The sequence below is a fragment of the Schistocerca americana genome, chromosome 7 (genome assembly GCF_021461395.2).
Source record: "Schistocerca americana isolate TAMUIC-IGC-003095 chromosome 7, iqSchAmer2.1, whole genome shotgun sequence".
In the NCBI taxonomy this organism is placed as follows: domain Eukaryota; kingdom Metazoa; phylum Arthropoda; class Insecta; order Orthoptera; family Acrididae; genus Schistocerca; species Schistocerca americana.
The window spans coordinates 604,103,297-604,120,093 of record NC_060125.1 but is presented as its reverse complement, the minus strand read 5'-3'; the positions used below and the strand labels follow the sequence as shown (position 1 = coordinate 604,120,093).

Below are 16,797 nucleotides of genomic sequence, written 5' to 3'. Positions count from 1 at the left end.
GAGTATTCCAGTCAACATTGTCAAAAGCTTTCTCTAAGTCTACAAATGCTAGAAATGCAGGTTTGCCTTTCCTTAATCTATTTTCTAAGATAAGTCGTAGGGTCAGTATTGCCTCATGTGTTCCAGCATTTTTACAGAATTCAAACTGATCTTCCCCAAGGTCGGCTTCCACCAACTTTTCTATTTGTCTGTAAAGAATTCATGTTGGTATTTTGCAGCCGTGACTTATTAAGCTGATAGTTCGGTAATTTTCACACCTGTCAACACCTGCTTTCTTTGGGATTGGAATTAGTATATTCTTCTTGAAGTCTGAGGGTATTTTGCGCGTCTCATGTATCGTGATCACTAGTGAAGCAGTCATTGAAATGAAGGATATCATGTTTGGCAGCATGCTTGGCAACAACGTGGTCCAGTTGTTTCTTCGCCACAGTTTGTCAGTGGCCAGTCATGTGGACAGACAGCTTGTTGGTTGTCACGCCCACATAGTATGCAGCACAGTGGTTGCAGCTTAACTTGCAGATCACATGGCTGGTTTCACAGGTAGCCCTGCCTTTGATGGGATAGCTGATGTTTGTGACCGGACTGGAGTAGGTGGTGGTGGGAGGATGTATGGAACAGGTCTTGCATCTAGGTCTATTACAGGGGTATAAGCCATGAAGTAAGGAGCTGGGAGCAGGGGTTGTGTAGGGATGGACGAGTACATTGTGTAGTTTCAGTGGACTGTGGAATACCACTGTGGGAGGGGTGGGGAGGATAGTATGCAGGTCTTCTCTCATTTCAGGGCACTAGGAAATAAGAGATGCAGGCAGACTCATTAGAGTATTACATATAGAATAGCAGAAATACCGCTATAATGATTTGGGCATATCAAAAGAACAGATGGAGAGATATAGCTCAAGAGAGTACTTTCATGGCAACCACTTGAGAGGAGAAGAAGAGGAAAACCATGGAAAGTGTGGCTAAGGACTATCCAAGAAGTTACAGAGAGAAGAGGAATAAAGGAGGATTATGAAGATTGGCATGATCGAGGCGTCTTGTGACATAGATGTGGAATGTGGCGACAACTGTAGGATCCCTGCTATGAGATGAAGATACTACAATTTTTTCATTTTGTGAAGTGCACAATTTTACATTTCTGAACTTTTAAACCAAGGTGCCAATCTTTGCCCCTCTTTGAAATTTTATCAAGATCTGGCTGAATATTTATGCAGCTTCATTGAGGCAGTACTTCATTAAAGAAATTGCATCATCTGCAAAAAGTCCGAGGATACCATTAATATTGTCTGCAAGGTCATTAATACGCAAGGGTCCCAACAAACTTCGCTAGGGCACACCCGAAGTGACTTCTACATCTGACAGTGACTCGCTATCTCAGGTAACTTGCTGCATCTTCCCTACAAAAAGTCTTCAATCCAGTGGCAAATTTTGCTTGATTCCTCATACAATCATACTTTTCATAATATGGGTAGAGGTGATACTGATTCAAATCCTTTATTAGGAATAAAGAAGTACTCCATCTACTTAACTGCCCTTCAGTACGTTGTACGAAAAGTGCGGGTTAGGTTTCACATGATCGATGTTTTCAGGATCCGTGCTGATTGGAATGGAGGTCATTCTGTTCCAGATACCTCACTATGTTTGAGCTCGGAATGTGTTCTATGATTCTATAACAAGTCGATGTTAAGGCTGCTGGATCTGATTTCTACAGCCTTCTTGCAAATGGGTGTGATTTGTGTTTGTTCCAGCTACTGCGCACTTTTTTTGTTCAAGGGACATTTGATAGATTATAGTTAGAAAAGAGGCTAACTCAGATTCAAATTCGATACAGAATCTGACAGGGATTCCACTGAGATATGGCGTTTTGTTCAATTTTAATGATTTCAGCTGTTTCGCAACACTGCTGACATTAACACTTGTTTCACTCATCTTTCCAGTGGTACAAGGATTGAATTGGAGCAATTCTACTGGGTTTTTACTTTTGGAAGCAACATTTGAAAACTAAGTTAAGCATTCTACGTTTTCATTAGCTATCCACAATTTCAGTTCCTGTCTCATTTGCGAATGACTGGGCACTAACTTTGGTGCCACTAATAGCCTTTACATATGACCAGAATTTCTTTGGGTTTTGTCAAAGATCATTTGACAATATTCAGCTACAATAGTCACTGAAGGTTTCATACATTGCTCTCTTCACAGCCAAATGCATTTCACTCAGCATCTATGTACTGGCCTATGCTTTGTTTTACACCTATTACGCGGCAGTCTCTGCAGTGAAGGGAGATGAAAATTTAATAGTCATCGGGGGCTGAAATTTGTAGGAAAAGGAAGAGAAGGAAAATTGGTAGTTGAATATGGAATGGGGGTAAGGAATGAAAGAGGAAACTGCATGATAGAATTTTGCACAGATCATAACTTAACCATAGCTAACATTTGGTTTAAGAATCATGAAAGATTGTTGTATTCTTGGTAGAGGCCTGGAGACACTGGAAGGTTTCAGATAGATTATACAGGATGTCCCACTCAAACCTCCCTGATTTCAAGGACCCAGGAGAGAAAAACCATAGTAGATACAACAATGAAAAGTGCACCACATTGTAGAGCATCTTAAAGAATTTATATTCCCATGTCAGAAGTGCCAAGTGTTATTTCCGGAGTGCAGCATGGTTGCAGGATGTGAAAATGGTGACTCCACAGCAGCACACACAAGCAGTAGTGTGGTTTGCAGAAACAAAATAGCTGATTACTGTGCAAAGAAATTATCATTGTGTGTATGAAGGTGAGCCACCTGATGTGAAAACAATTAAGAAATTGTATAGGAAGTTTCTGGCAACAGGAACTGTTCTGAAACATTCTGGCGGTGCACGTTATGGAGTTTCAGAAGAAACAGTGGAGGATGTGAGACAAATGTTTCTCAGAAGCCCACATAAGTCAATTCATCAAGCATCTAGGCAACTTGATGTACCTCGATCAACATTGCATCATGTAGTTCACCAGCGTCTTCATATGTGTGCTTACAAAGTGCAAATTCTGCAACATCTGACATGAATGACAAACCATGCTCACAACAAATCTGCAGATATGCTGCAGCGTATTGATGTGGATGCCAGCTTCGTGGAAAGATGTTTATTTCATATGAGCCAATCTTTCACCTATCAGGAATGGTTAATAGGCATTATGTTCAGATTCGGGGTTCGCAAAATCCACATGTCATTAACATGTTCGTGATAGCCCTAAACTAAACATCCGGTGTGGGCTAATGCACGACAGGATTGTTGGACCATTCTTCTTTGCGGAACAAACAGTGAATGGGTCAGTGTATCTGGACATGTTGGAGCAGTTTGTGTACCCACAGATACAAGACTTGCAACCCAATATCGTTTTTCAACAAGATGGAGCTCCGCCGCATTGGTCAACGGCTGTTCGCTAGTTCCTAGATAGGAAATTTCCCAATTGTTGGATCAGACGTGGAGGACCTTTGCCTGGCCACCACGTTCACCTGACATTATGCTGCTTGATTTCTTCATGTGGGGATTCGTGAAGGACCATGTGTTTGCGACCAGAGAGGACGATATTTCTACGTTGCGACATCGTATCACTAATGCAATTGCAACAATAACAGAGGAAATGTTACAGAGAACTTGACAAGAAATTGAATATAGATTTGATATTCTTCATGTTACAAATGGTTCACATGTACAGGTGTATTGATGATAAATAAATAAATTCTTTGAGATGTTGTACAATGTGGTGCATTTTTCATTGTTGTATCTACTGTGGGTTTTTTTTCCTGTGTCTTTGAAATCAGGGAGATTTGAGTGGTACACCCTGTATAATGGTTAGACAGAGATTTAGGAACCAGGTTTTAAATGGTAAGACATTTCCAGGGGCAGATGTGGACTCTGACCACAGTCTATTGCTTATGAACTGTAGATTAAAAATGATGAAACTGCAAAAAGGTGGAAATTTAAGGAGATGGAACCTGGATAAACTGATAGAACCAAAGATTGTAGAGGGTTTGAGCATTAGGGAACAATTGACAAGAGTGGGGGAAAGAAACACAGTAGAAAAAGAATGGATAGCTATTAGAGATGAAATCGTGAAGGCAGCAGTAGATCAAGTAGGTAAAAAGATGAGGACTAGTAGAAATCATTAGGTAATAGAAGAGAGACAAAATTTAATTGCTGAATGGAGAAAATATAAAAATGCAGTAAATGAAGTGGGCAAAAAGGAATTCAAATGTCTCAAAAACGAGATCGACAGGAAGTACAAAATGGGTAAGCAGGGATGGCTAGAGGACAAATGTAAGGATGTAGAGGCATAATCACTAGGGGTAAGATGGATACCGCCTACAGGAAAATTAGAGAGACCTTTGGAGAAAAGAGAACCACTTGTATGAATATCAAGAGCTCAGATAGGAAACCAGTTCTAGGCAAAGAAGGGAAAGCAGAAAGGTGGAAGGACTGCATAGAGGGCCTATACAAGGGCAATGTACTCGAGAGCAATATTACGTAAGGGGAAGAGGACGTAGGTGAAGATACGATGGGAAATACAATACTGCATAAAGAATTTGACAGAGCACTCAAAGACCTGTCTAAACAAGGCCCCGGGGAGTAGACGACATTCCAGTAGAACTACTGATAGCCTTGGGGGAGCCAGCCTTGACAAAACTCTACCATCTAGTGATCAAGATACATGAGACACGCAAAATACCCTCAGACTTCAAGAAGAATATACTAATTCCAACCCCAAAGAAAGCAGGTGTTGACAGGTGTGAAAATTACCGAACTATCAGCTTAATAAGTCACGGCTGCAAAATACCAACATGAATTCCTTACAGACAAATAGAAAAATTGGTGGAAACTGACCTTGGGGAAGATCAGTTTGAATTCCCACCAACACTAGCTTTTCTGAATTGCGCAGGTGGGAACTTTCCCTGCAAATATAACCTATGTTCCCGTAACCCTAGTGGCCTCAACATTAGTTAGTCTTTGTTCTCTCCCATTCAGCCCCTTCTCTGTTCCCATTCCAGCACTACACAGCCCTCGTTCTTTCATTGCACTCAGTCTTTTTACATCTCTCGTTTTCCACTACCCTCCCCCCCCCCCCTTTCCCTGTCCCCACCTCTCCATTGCCCTCTGTCTAACCTGCTGGCTGCACATAGCTGCCCTAACCTCTTTCCATCTCGACCCTGTGTGCTCCCCACAGCACGTCACTGTCTGCCACCCCTACCCTACTATCTCTCTCCCTCCCTGCCCCAGCCTCCTCTTTTTAGCCCTACCCAGTCGCCACTCCCATCATGCACTGATGCTGCTGCTCGCAGTGTGGCCTCAGTTGGTTGAGACTGCCGTCGTGTGTGTGAGCTGCGTTTGCGTGAATGTGTATGTGTGTGTTTGTTGTCTAATTTTGACGAAGGCCTTACTGGCCGAAAGCTATATTTGTGCCGTCATCTTCTTGTGCTTATCTGTGACTCAGCATCTCAGGTATATGGTGAGTAGCAACTTTCCTTCTCACAATATTGTTACACTCCATACCGGATTTTCCATTGTTTGATTTCTACCTGTTTTAGTTGTCCTTTGTACTTTGGTATTCATTGTTGCCACAGCTGCATCAAGTTCCCCGATACGGTTTTGATGAGGACATCCTCAGAGGTGGGTCTATTTGTTGCCATTAAATACAATGCATTTTCACCATGAGTGGGGTTCCAAACTATCTGTTCTATGTAGCTTTCAGAGGAGGCATTTAGTAATGCTTGACAGCATCTTTTGTTGATTGGCGACTCCATGGAGTGTCCTGTGCACCACGACCAGATAATGGATATACTTAGAAGGAGAGACAGCATTGGTCGTATTTTTTTGTTTTATTAAACTTGTTGACACCAGTGCCTACCAATTTAAATTGTATATTACAGCACTGAGGATGGTCACTTACTGACCGAAAATCGATTTTGCGGTTAATAAAACAAAACAAAAAAATACGACCAATGCTGTCTCTCTTTCCAAGTATAGCATCTTTTGTCTCTTCCACCACTAACAAAACACTAATTTTCCAAATTGATTGTTGGATGATTGAAGTCTCTACTGACAACTGCATTATTATTGGAGAATTTAAGTACAAGCACACTGGAGTTGTCTCTGAAATATTCAGTTACATCAGCAGATGATTCTCATGGGCAATAGACTGATCCAATAGCCATTTTACGTTCACCCCTGATACTGAGTCCTGCCCACACAATCACACATGTAGCTCTAACTTTTACCCCCATTAGCCTATCCTTCTGACATAGTTAAATTTTCCACAAAAATCTCACTGCCATTAACTTCAGGTTCAAACCAGCTTTCTGTATTTAATATTATGTGAGCTTCACTGTTTTTCAGGAGCACTTCAATCTGACACTTTGTTGCAAATGTTTTGTCAGTTAACTACTAGGGTTTTTATACTCTTGCCTTGGGGGGAGGGGGGGGGGGGGGGTGGCATTCTTTTGGATCTTACAGTTATACTTAGTCTCCTACAGCTACCGTTATCTGTAGTGAATGCAGTATCGCCTAGTATAAAAAAAACTCTTCTGTGCACTCCATACACAGTCAGCTACCTAGGTAGCAGCCTCTGATGTGCAGCACATACTTGAAACATTTAAGGGGTCCTACAGTTCTCAACCGTATGGTGAAACTCCAGGAGGTTGTAGGCTAGCTTATCACAGAACCCTCAAAGTATTTGGTTCAGTCCTTCTATTTGATTCAGAAAAAGGGGACCACAATCAGTTCTCGGGACAATGCTGCAAATTGTGAGCTTTGTTTAAACTTGTGCACAAGGCTGGTCTTCTCAACCTTCTCTGCTAGTTGCTGGAATGATTCAAGTATGACCTCAGAGCCCAGACAACAAGCATTGTTTGTTTCAATGTGCACCACAATCTCTTGCTGGTTGCACCCTGTTTCGTCAATGGCTGCCAGACAGCCTCTCCAACATGCTGAATGAGGCCTCCAGACATACACCGAGTGTCCTCCTTCATGTTTCTTACCATCCCTTGCTGCCATTTCCCTAAGGGGCATCATTATTCACCATATGTTTGAACTGCTAATTTTTAATAGACCCCCTACCTTTTGTGAACAAAGCAGATCTTCCCAAAACAGGTGAAATGAATTCCACTGCCTCAGTTTAAATTTCAGTGAAAGACAACACCTTGAACTTGTTGGTTAGGGGGATTGGTGTAACACCCTGAGTCCTCCGTCCCCCATCTACCGTGTACAGGATGCCTAGATCTACCATTGACATGCCACTCACACTCAAGTGGAAGAGTAATGACAGATCCCATAGTTCCTACAGAGGAGACAGGATCCACAGATAAGAATAGTACCTGAGGTGCCTTTGGTACCAGTACCACAGGAACATGATTCTCGGGAGCTCTTGCAATATACCAGCTGGCAGCAGTTGCCAATCGTTTGACAGTTGTCAGGGGGATTTCCAGGTGCTTACAACCAACTCATCTCCTGTTCGAGAACAGCATTCACAGTGGGGCTGCTTTGTAGTTGGGTGCAGTGTATTACAGCACAGTGAACAAATAACTTTAAACTAAGCCTGCCGACTATCGTTTAATTTGTTGAGCTAATAAAATTACTAACTCCCTGCAAGAATTGAAGCAAATACACAAAAAGAGATTTCTGTTATGGACACTGAAAGACCTGTGGTAAAAACCACTAGTTTTCTACACTCCGTTAAAATTAATTATAGCCTCTAACAAACTCTAAAATAGAGTTAATGTATGATAAATGTAGATAATATATACTCCTTTTGAAGGAAAACTAAATTTAACACAATATGTTAGTTAAGAATATCTGCTACACCACTGGAGAAAGATCTCAAGGTGTTCTGCAAATAGACTAAAACTAGTCACCAATATAAACATTTTTATGCAATCAAGAATGTTTAAATTTTTAACTTTAAAAGTTTCTTTAATTTTTAAAGTTTCTTACTATTTCACATAACATACCAATATATTTTACTTCACAGATATTAAATTATCAAGAAGGATCAGTTATATTTTGTAGTGACTACAAGTGCAATGAGAAGTATTAATTGAATCATAGAAAATGTGTGTTTATTCTAATGCTGGATCAACCTTCTGATAAACGCAGAACAGACTTTTACTGTATCTTCAAAAAATTATGTAGCCTTAGAATTGACACAAATAAACACACGAACAGTTCACCACTGACCATAAAGCGGCACAAAGTACAACTTACTGAAGATGGCAAGACTGAAAAACATATCTCACATTCTTCTGTTCCTGTTGCTGACCCCTTCCTTGGCAACTGCAAAATAAATAATTTCAATTATCAAATGATGACAAAGAATGCACGTAAATCTGATTCAAATGTCTCATCTTTTACAATGCATAAATTAACAACAACAAACATTACCTCTAAAATAAAGTTTTACTCAGCCAGTGAGTTTCATTACAGAAACAACCATGGCATCTCCCACAATGTCATAAGTCTTACAACTGCAAGCCCAGCAAGAAACATGGATGAGTCACTGTAGAGTTTGGAAATGTACTGTCAGACTGATACTTTGATTTGGACCATTGGAAATGCTCCAATAACTTACTACGAGTGTGGTCACAAAAGGCAAGGGTCTGGGCGTGAGTTACAATCTCAAGTTGTTTACTCACACACACTGTCAGATTGTGCATCCCATCATGAAGGAGTACTTTCAAAAATGTGGAAGAAGTCAAGTTATACTTTGAAAACCATTGCTCCCCCTCCTACATTATTGACCGGCCATTTGCATATAATAATTGAAACAAAGCATTTATGTAACTACACATACAACATTTTGTGTAATTCATCTTTGTGGGTGGAATCTACCGCATGTTCGACTGTATTTCACTAATATACCATTACTAGATAATCCATTCAGCTGTTTTATGATGGTATTTAATTCACAAAATCAATTTTTAAAGTATACAATTTCATCTTCAGACGTGATTGTGGCAGAACTCAAGCGAAAGAACACCATACGTTAAGTTATCAAAAAAGTAATCACACTGAAAATCAATAACGCTACAGCTATAGCTATAAAACCACTACATGCTGTACTGCAATCATAAAATATGCCCGTTCTTCGGTGCACCCAGTGTGAATGTCAAACATATATGAGATCACCTGACAACAGAGTAATACCAGTACACAAAGCGCTATCAGCTCTCTATACACTGTCAAAAGCCAAAATCCATTTAATACAAACACTAGTCAAGCCAAATATATACATCTCCAAGTTCAAATATTTTGTTAAAAATATAAGAGTGGGTAATAAGGTTTTTATTTTTACTTTGTTTTGGAACATTTGGGGATTTTCAATTTCCTGCTTGATATTTACCAGGAACTTGTTATGCTGAAATATAAAACTCCACTTTGAACCCCAGAAAGAGGCATGTTTTATACAAACTTTTGCTACGTTCAGTATTCAGTTTATACGTTCCAGAGTTAATCCTAAATTCACTCATTATGAATCAAGATTGTGACTGAGTACACTTATCTTGAAAGTCTTGCTTCACTGAAATTTTACTGTTGTTGTTAAAATTGTGAGTGATCAGTGCCAAAAATTATGACAAAACATAGTACTATGATATTCTGAAATTGGACAACACTTATATAAAAATGATTATTACAATTTCAAACTGAGCTTCAAGCAAACACATTGGGCATCTGAGGATTTGTTTCTTCCCACAGCCACTGTCTTTCGCTGGTTCAATGAATCAAAACATGAGCTACATCCTCTTGAAGATAACAGTTAATCACCAGAAACTGTTGCTAATTTACTAATAAAGATTACAGATTTCCATGTTTGGAGAACAATGTCAATGTTTCCCACATTTACTTATCTATTTGTTGTAGTCTTAAGGTTCAAATAGCAACCTTTACTGACATCCTATACAAGATTCTACAAGTTTCCAAACTCTGAAGTCAACAGATACCACATTGTACAATCCAGAGACGCGGCAGGCCCAACCATTTTTGAGTTTTTCCTGTTGGTGCCGGAAAGGTAAACACATCAAAATCTATGTTCCATACTGTAATTAGCAAAATTGTTTATATCTAAACTGAGACCAAAGAGCAATCACAAGTATGGATTTTCCCTGCTGATCCAACGTGTGTGGATTGAGCAGAAGTGAAGAATGTACCTGGGGGATTAACATACTCATTACCACAAAAAAGTCACTGTCATCATTCTCCTCAGACTTGAGGAAATTACATACAGGAATGAAGATAAACAAGGTGAGTGAGCATCTTCGTAACTGCCTCAAAAGCAACCTTTAAGGATGTACAACAGAAGCAACAGACCAGTCTGTCAGAAGTATTCTGCCATCCTGAACACTGTGAAAAGCACTCGAGCAAGCACACAAAGGGTAGAACTGGGGTTGGATTAACTTGTCTTGTGTGGGTTAGCCAAAACACAAGCACTTCTCTGAGGGTGCTGAACACAAACCTGTATTCACCTTACAACCCAGCTCTGCCCTGGAAACAGTTGTGTCTACCTATGAATTGTTTCTGAGCAATTTCCACAGGGAGGTGTACAGAGCAGTGCTGAGTGTTTCAGACACTGTGTACAATATGAAGGAGATAATGCTGCACAGATGTGAAAGTAAATTTGTAAACTGGCAAGAACTTAACATTTCTTTCACTACACTTTCAGAGCAACTTCTGTGTTTCAATAATTTTCTTTATGTAGCATGCCACAGCTGTTGAAGGACACTGTAATGGTTCTATCTTGGCTGCTGCCAAGTATTTATATTATTACATTTTGCACAATTAGCAAGTTTTGTTCGTACAGGGCATTCCCAAATGCTGTAAGTGCCAACAACATGTTGTAATATGTGATTATTCGATTTATCCCAGCGTACTTCACCATGAAAGAGTTCACAAGTGAACTGCCAGGTGTTCATGTCCAATGGGCACAATATTTCAGCAAGTGACCACGTTACCATCATCAGGTGTACTGATGAACTGACCAACTGACTGCTGAGGCACCGGGCTTTTATCTATCCCCCCCCCCCCCCCCCCCCCCCGCCAGGTGTCACCAACGTGGTCCGCACCCAGGTGTGGAGTGTCCAGCATCCGTTCCATTAGCGGTTCGCGGTCCATGCCCAGGGGTGCGTGCCAGCCAACCAGGTCAAGCCCTGGATGCGGCAATGGATTGATGGTGTCACATGAGCCACAGCGGACTGTGTGCAAAGAAAGGCCACTGGACATCAGAAATCAAAATTCGAGTGTTTATCAGAATGACAACCTGCTGAGGCTCTCTGCAAGACTATAATCAATATCATGGCGAGGCAAGTGGATGAGGACGCGCTCTCAGTTCTTAAGAGAGGACTCAACTTTGCACCAACTCCTAAATCCACATCTATCATGGATATCATCAGTGCAGTGGAGCAGGCATCTGCACGACTTGCAGCTGAAGAAGTACATCACGAAACCTGTCGTCCACACTGTAGTCTTACCAGATGACAAGGGCAACACAACTGTGATCTTACCTCATCAGGATTACTTTGAGAAAATGTGGGGCTTGCTAGAAGACATTGCATACTGGAGGATCAACACTGATTCTATCAAGAGAGTGGAAGGGAAGACCATGGCTCTTCTCAGGGAATGCGGCTTACCAGACGATGTTGTGAAGAAGCTACGACAGAGAGCATGTGTTCCACCGATAATTTACAGACTCCCGAAGGCACACAAAGAAGGAGCGCCTTTACGCCAGATTGTCAGCAACATTTGTGCTCTGACGTACTCACTTGGAAAGTATCTGAAGGATACACTTAGCCCTTATGTTGTAAAACGTCCACATCATATTCGCAACTCAGTGGATTTTATCAGGCATCTTAACAACTTAAGACCTCGTAATTCAGACATCCTTGTGAATTTTGATGTTTTCTCTCTCTTCATGAAGGTGCCTTTGCTGGAATCCTTGGAAATTATTGGCCAGAAATTTGACACAGAGATAACCAACCTTTTTAGGCACATCCTAATGTTGACATACTTTTACTTCAGTGGCAGATACTACAAGCAGACGGGGAAGTAGTAGCCATGGGGAGTCCACTATCAGCAGACGTCGCCAACTTGTTCATGAAACATTTCGAGGAGGAAGGCCTTGATTCAGTGCAGTGGAAACCCACCTGTTTGTTCTGCTACATTGATGACACCTCTGTCATATGGCCACATGGTAGAGACAAGCTGAATGGTTCCCTCACACATCTCAGTTCTAAACACCAGAACATCAAGTTTATCATGGAAGTTGAAGTGGATGGAGTTCTCCCCTTTCTGGGTGTCCTCATTAAAAGAAGAGCAGATGACACATTGGGCCACAGCGTGTACCATAAGAAGACACACACTGATCTTTACTTACATACAAAAATCTGCCACCATCCAGTGCAGAGGAACGGTGTCATCAAAACACTGGTCCACAGGACCCACATCCTGACTGACAATGAGAGCCTTAACCAAGAATTTTAATGTCTGAGGTCAGTTTTGCAGAAAAATGGCGCTACACAGAGAAGCAAATTCGGACAGCTCTACGTCCCTCACCGACTGTACAACTGGAGGAAACAGAAGAGGTAACTCAGCAGGATGGGGGCATAGCATTTATTCTGTTCTGTGGTGCTTTATCGGGAAATATTGGTCAAAATCTTCAAGAACATCAAGTGAAGACTGTCTTCCGCCCACCAATTAAGACACAAGCACTCCTTGGTAATGTCATGGAAAATCTAGGACTACAGAAATCCGGGGTCTACCAGATCCCCTGTGAATGTGGCATGACTTACATGTATCAAACCATGCATACTATGTACTATCGAAGATCGCTGCCAAGAATATCCACGGCACACCAGACTGCAGCAGCCTAACAAGTTGGCGGCTGCTGCACATTGGCTCTCGGAATTACACATAATCAATTACAACCAGATGAAGGTTCTGACATTGACATCCAAATATTGGGACTGTGTCATTAAAGAATCTATCGAGATTCGAGCACAGGAACTGTTGATCAATCGAAACAGCAGTTACATCCTTAGTAAGACCTGGCAACACACTTTGAATCTGATTAAAAGGAGAAAGAAGACATCCCACCATGAACTGACTTCAAGAGCAGGCATAGGTACTAAGAAGATACCGCCGGCACGTGCCTCTCGGTGCGAAACACGAATGGAACGGGTGCTGGACACACTGCGCCTGGGCGGCGACTGTAGTGTTTCGGGATATTTGTAAACATCCCAAAATGCCATCGGAAAGCCATCAACAAGAGATGCTCGTGAGTAAACTGAATAAGAATAAATAATGGGAAAGGGAAACTGTCTGTTTTCCTTTCTTGTATGCAGTGAATGTGGAGCACCGATGGAGCCAGCAAGAAGGAACCAGTAAAAATGGTATTACAACCATTGGTTATCAGGGAGTGATTTGTGCCATGGTGCAGCAAGTGCCTGAATCTCAGAGCCATGAAGTAAATGATGCATCAACAAGGGTGTAATGAACAACCGAAGAGCGGTAGTTGTTTTTCTGTTTTTTTTCTCTCAGGTCTTACAGTATACATGTATGGATGTTTGAATGTACTCAAGAGAGTGGTATTACTGAAGCAATTATTAGTTGTGTTGTGAAAAGTAATAGTGAAAATGTTGGGCCAAATACAGCCCTGTTTGTGAGAAGTGTGGCTATTTATTTAGTAGCGCAATAGAGAGAACTTACGGAAGCATTCCGGGAATCTTCACTTCAGTTGGATTGACAGGGAGATGGCACGACACGGGGACCACCAAAACACTACTCTGAGAAGAGAGGATGAAGGTAATACTACTTTCATCTGGTGGTGGGACCAGCAAAATATTGGGGTGGAAATTTACATTTATCCAGGAAATGGCATATCAATAATTTCGGAGGAATGGCTATTAAGTGGGAAAATAAAGGAATTTCCTAAGTTACCTGTTAAGGGAGTACATACTGTAGGTATTACAGGTACTAAGAGTAATGTAGTGAAATGGGAAACAAGGATTACTTTTGGAATAGATCAATTGGTGTTTGAACAAACCATGTTAATAGTCCCTAAAATAAATATGCAAGTATTACTAGGAGTAGATTGGTTAATGAAATATGCAGTGGTAATAGACTTTCAGAGTGGTGGTTTTAGGTGCAATCTAGGTAACTATAATAAAGAGATCTTACTTAAGACAGATCACTGTCCAGGACTAAATGGGAGAAATAATTTACGGTTAATAGAGAATATGTCTATTTACTCACATCATAAATTAGGAGGGGAGAAAGGACAAGCAAACAAGTACTAAATAGTATTTGACATGACTATAATAGTAGGATGACAAATAGAAAGATAGGATACAGGTACAGAAAATGGATTAATAGAAGAGGGCAGTAGAAACAGTAATGTTTTGAATCGTTAAGCTAGCTGGAGCTTGGGTTTTAAGAAAAGAGAGAACAAAAGAAAGAATAGAGTGCAATTAAGAATACTTAGACATGTAATGAGTTGAAATATGAGGTAGGTAGTAAGCGAAAAACTTAACACCTGAAATAGAGTAAAGACATGGAAGTCAAAACGGAACCTCAAAGTAATATGGGAGAAAGTAGAAGGAAAGGTAATGAAAGATATAAACATATCTGAAATGTTGAGTGTACTCTCTAATTAGGAATGATGAATAAAAGGCAGTAAGCACACCTAAGAAAAGTTGACGTATGACAAGTAATATGTTTGTATTACTATGGACGTTCCTCAGATACCTCGACTGATCGAGAAAAAATAGCCATACTCTTAAAGAAAGTAACAAGCTATGAGAAATAATATTACAAATATCAAGAAAATGAATGAATCCTACCATCAGGAACAAAGTAGTTAAGTAATTAAGACAACATAGTCAAGAGTGATCATTAATGATTATAAAAAGTTATGTTGGGGAAACTATGTAAAGGTAGCTTAAAAATGTAAGAGTAGGATAATAATAATAATAATAATAATAATAATAATAATAACAGAATTGTTAAAAGGAACATGTATGTAACTTGAGACTTAAGCAAGATATCTCTTGTCTGAATGGCGGGACATGTACTGTTTCAGGATATTTGTAAACATCCCAACACTCCATTGCAAAGCTGTCGACAAGAGATGCTCATGAGTAAATTGAATAAGGATAAATATAGTGGGAAAGGGAAACTGTTTGTTTTCCTTTCTTGTATGCAGTGAAGGTGGAGCAGTGGAGGAGCCAGTGAGAAGGGGACCAGTAAAAATGGTATTACAGCCACTGGTCGTCAGGGAGTCATTTGTGCCATGGTGCAGCAAATGCCTGAATCTGAGAGCTATGGAGTAAATGACACACCAACAAAGTTGTAATGAACAACTGAAGGGCGGTAGTCGTTTTTCTGCCCCCCCCCTCCCCCCAGGTCTTACAGCATACACGTACGGATGTTTGAATGTACTCAAGAGAGTGGTATTACCGTATCAATTGTTAGTTGTGTTGTGGAAAGTAATAGTGAAAATGCTGGGTCAAATATAGCCCTGTTTGTGAGAAGTGTTGCTATTTATTTGGTAGCACAACAAAGAGAATTTGCAGAAGCATTCCAGGAATCTTCACTTCAGTTGAATTGACAGGGAGGTGACACGGCATGGAAGGATCTGGATGACCAAAAAAACTACTCTGACAGGGTGTATATGCGGACAAGGAAAAAAAAATTCCCAGATTTTTCCCGGAATTCCCAGTTAAGAATACACTTCCTCCCGGATGAAAACACACTTCCCATTTTATTAAGTGACAGTATATTTTCCCTCGGAACTGTAAAACTTATCAATCCTTTAAACAGTTATGTTTTTATACACGGGCATAGAATTCCCCAGCACTTTAGAAAACGAAACTCAATGAAGAAAACTCCTTTTGAAAAGCTTTTTGATGTGCAGCAGCATGTACGCTGCATATTTTTGTATTACGAAAGTATAAATTCGAATTCCACCAACACCGCATGTTACTTTCCGAACCATTGTAATCGAGATTGCGATGCGCTTTTGTAAGCCAGCCACACGATCCCGCTAGCCGATGACAGCGGATATTCAGACCACAGGACACGTGATGTCAGCTAAAAGCAACATCACTGTTAAGGATACACAAAAAGGAATAACGACATGAGTGTCTGATCATCTGGGCTCGAAATACTTCTAAATGGCTCGTCATAAAACGCTATGCGATTTAAGAAATTCATCGTATATTCGCGCACATAGTTTAAATTGCGTAAAAGTAAATTTACTTTGAAAGTAACACTTTTCAAACCACCATTCGCAATATTGTCCCGTGAACTGTTAGTAATAGGTTCGTTTCAGTAGTTGTCAAGAGCACCAGATAACAAGCACCACTGCACTTTGGCAGCCGCTATGACACAGAAAGCCTGTACATTCTTACATGTAAAACATTAAAAGATCTTACACTATGTCATAAAAGAAAAAAAAAAAAAGACATCAGAGGATACTCCAAGAGCATCAGAATTTCGTGAACCATACGAAAATGCCACATTTAAAGTGCTTACTTAAAGAGCACATTCGTATGCCCAGATTCCCAATGACGAAGACCTCGACCTGATATTGAGCTTTTCAGTGTGGGTTTCAGGATGTAAATTTTCTTTCAGTACCAGTACTGTATTATCTCATTTTTGATTCTTTATTATGGCATAATGCCATACGTGCTAGAAGATGATAACGTGCACTTGAAATGCAGTGAGCAGTTGAAATTAGCCAATAGTGTCGAACTAAACACTTTGTTTCAAAACGCAT

At 40.5% G+C, this 16,797-nt stretch overlaps 1 protein-coding gene across 2 annotated transcripts in view; it reads right to left on the bottom strand.

Moving 5' to 3' along the window:
• LOC124622554 (E3 ubiquitin-protein ligase ariadne-1) overlaps nucleotides 1–16,797 on the bottom strand; it is an 85,992-nt gene that overhangs the window by 49,113 nt on the left and 20,082 nt on the right. For both annotated transcript variants that reach the window (XM_047148288.1, XM_047148289.1), the window contains exon 4: nucleotides 8,238–8,306. In XM_047148288.1, coding sequence (XP_047004244.1) covers nucleotides 8,238–8,306 — 69 coding nt within the window. The remainder of the gene's footprint in view (nucleotides 1–8,237; nucleotides 8,307–16,797) is intronic.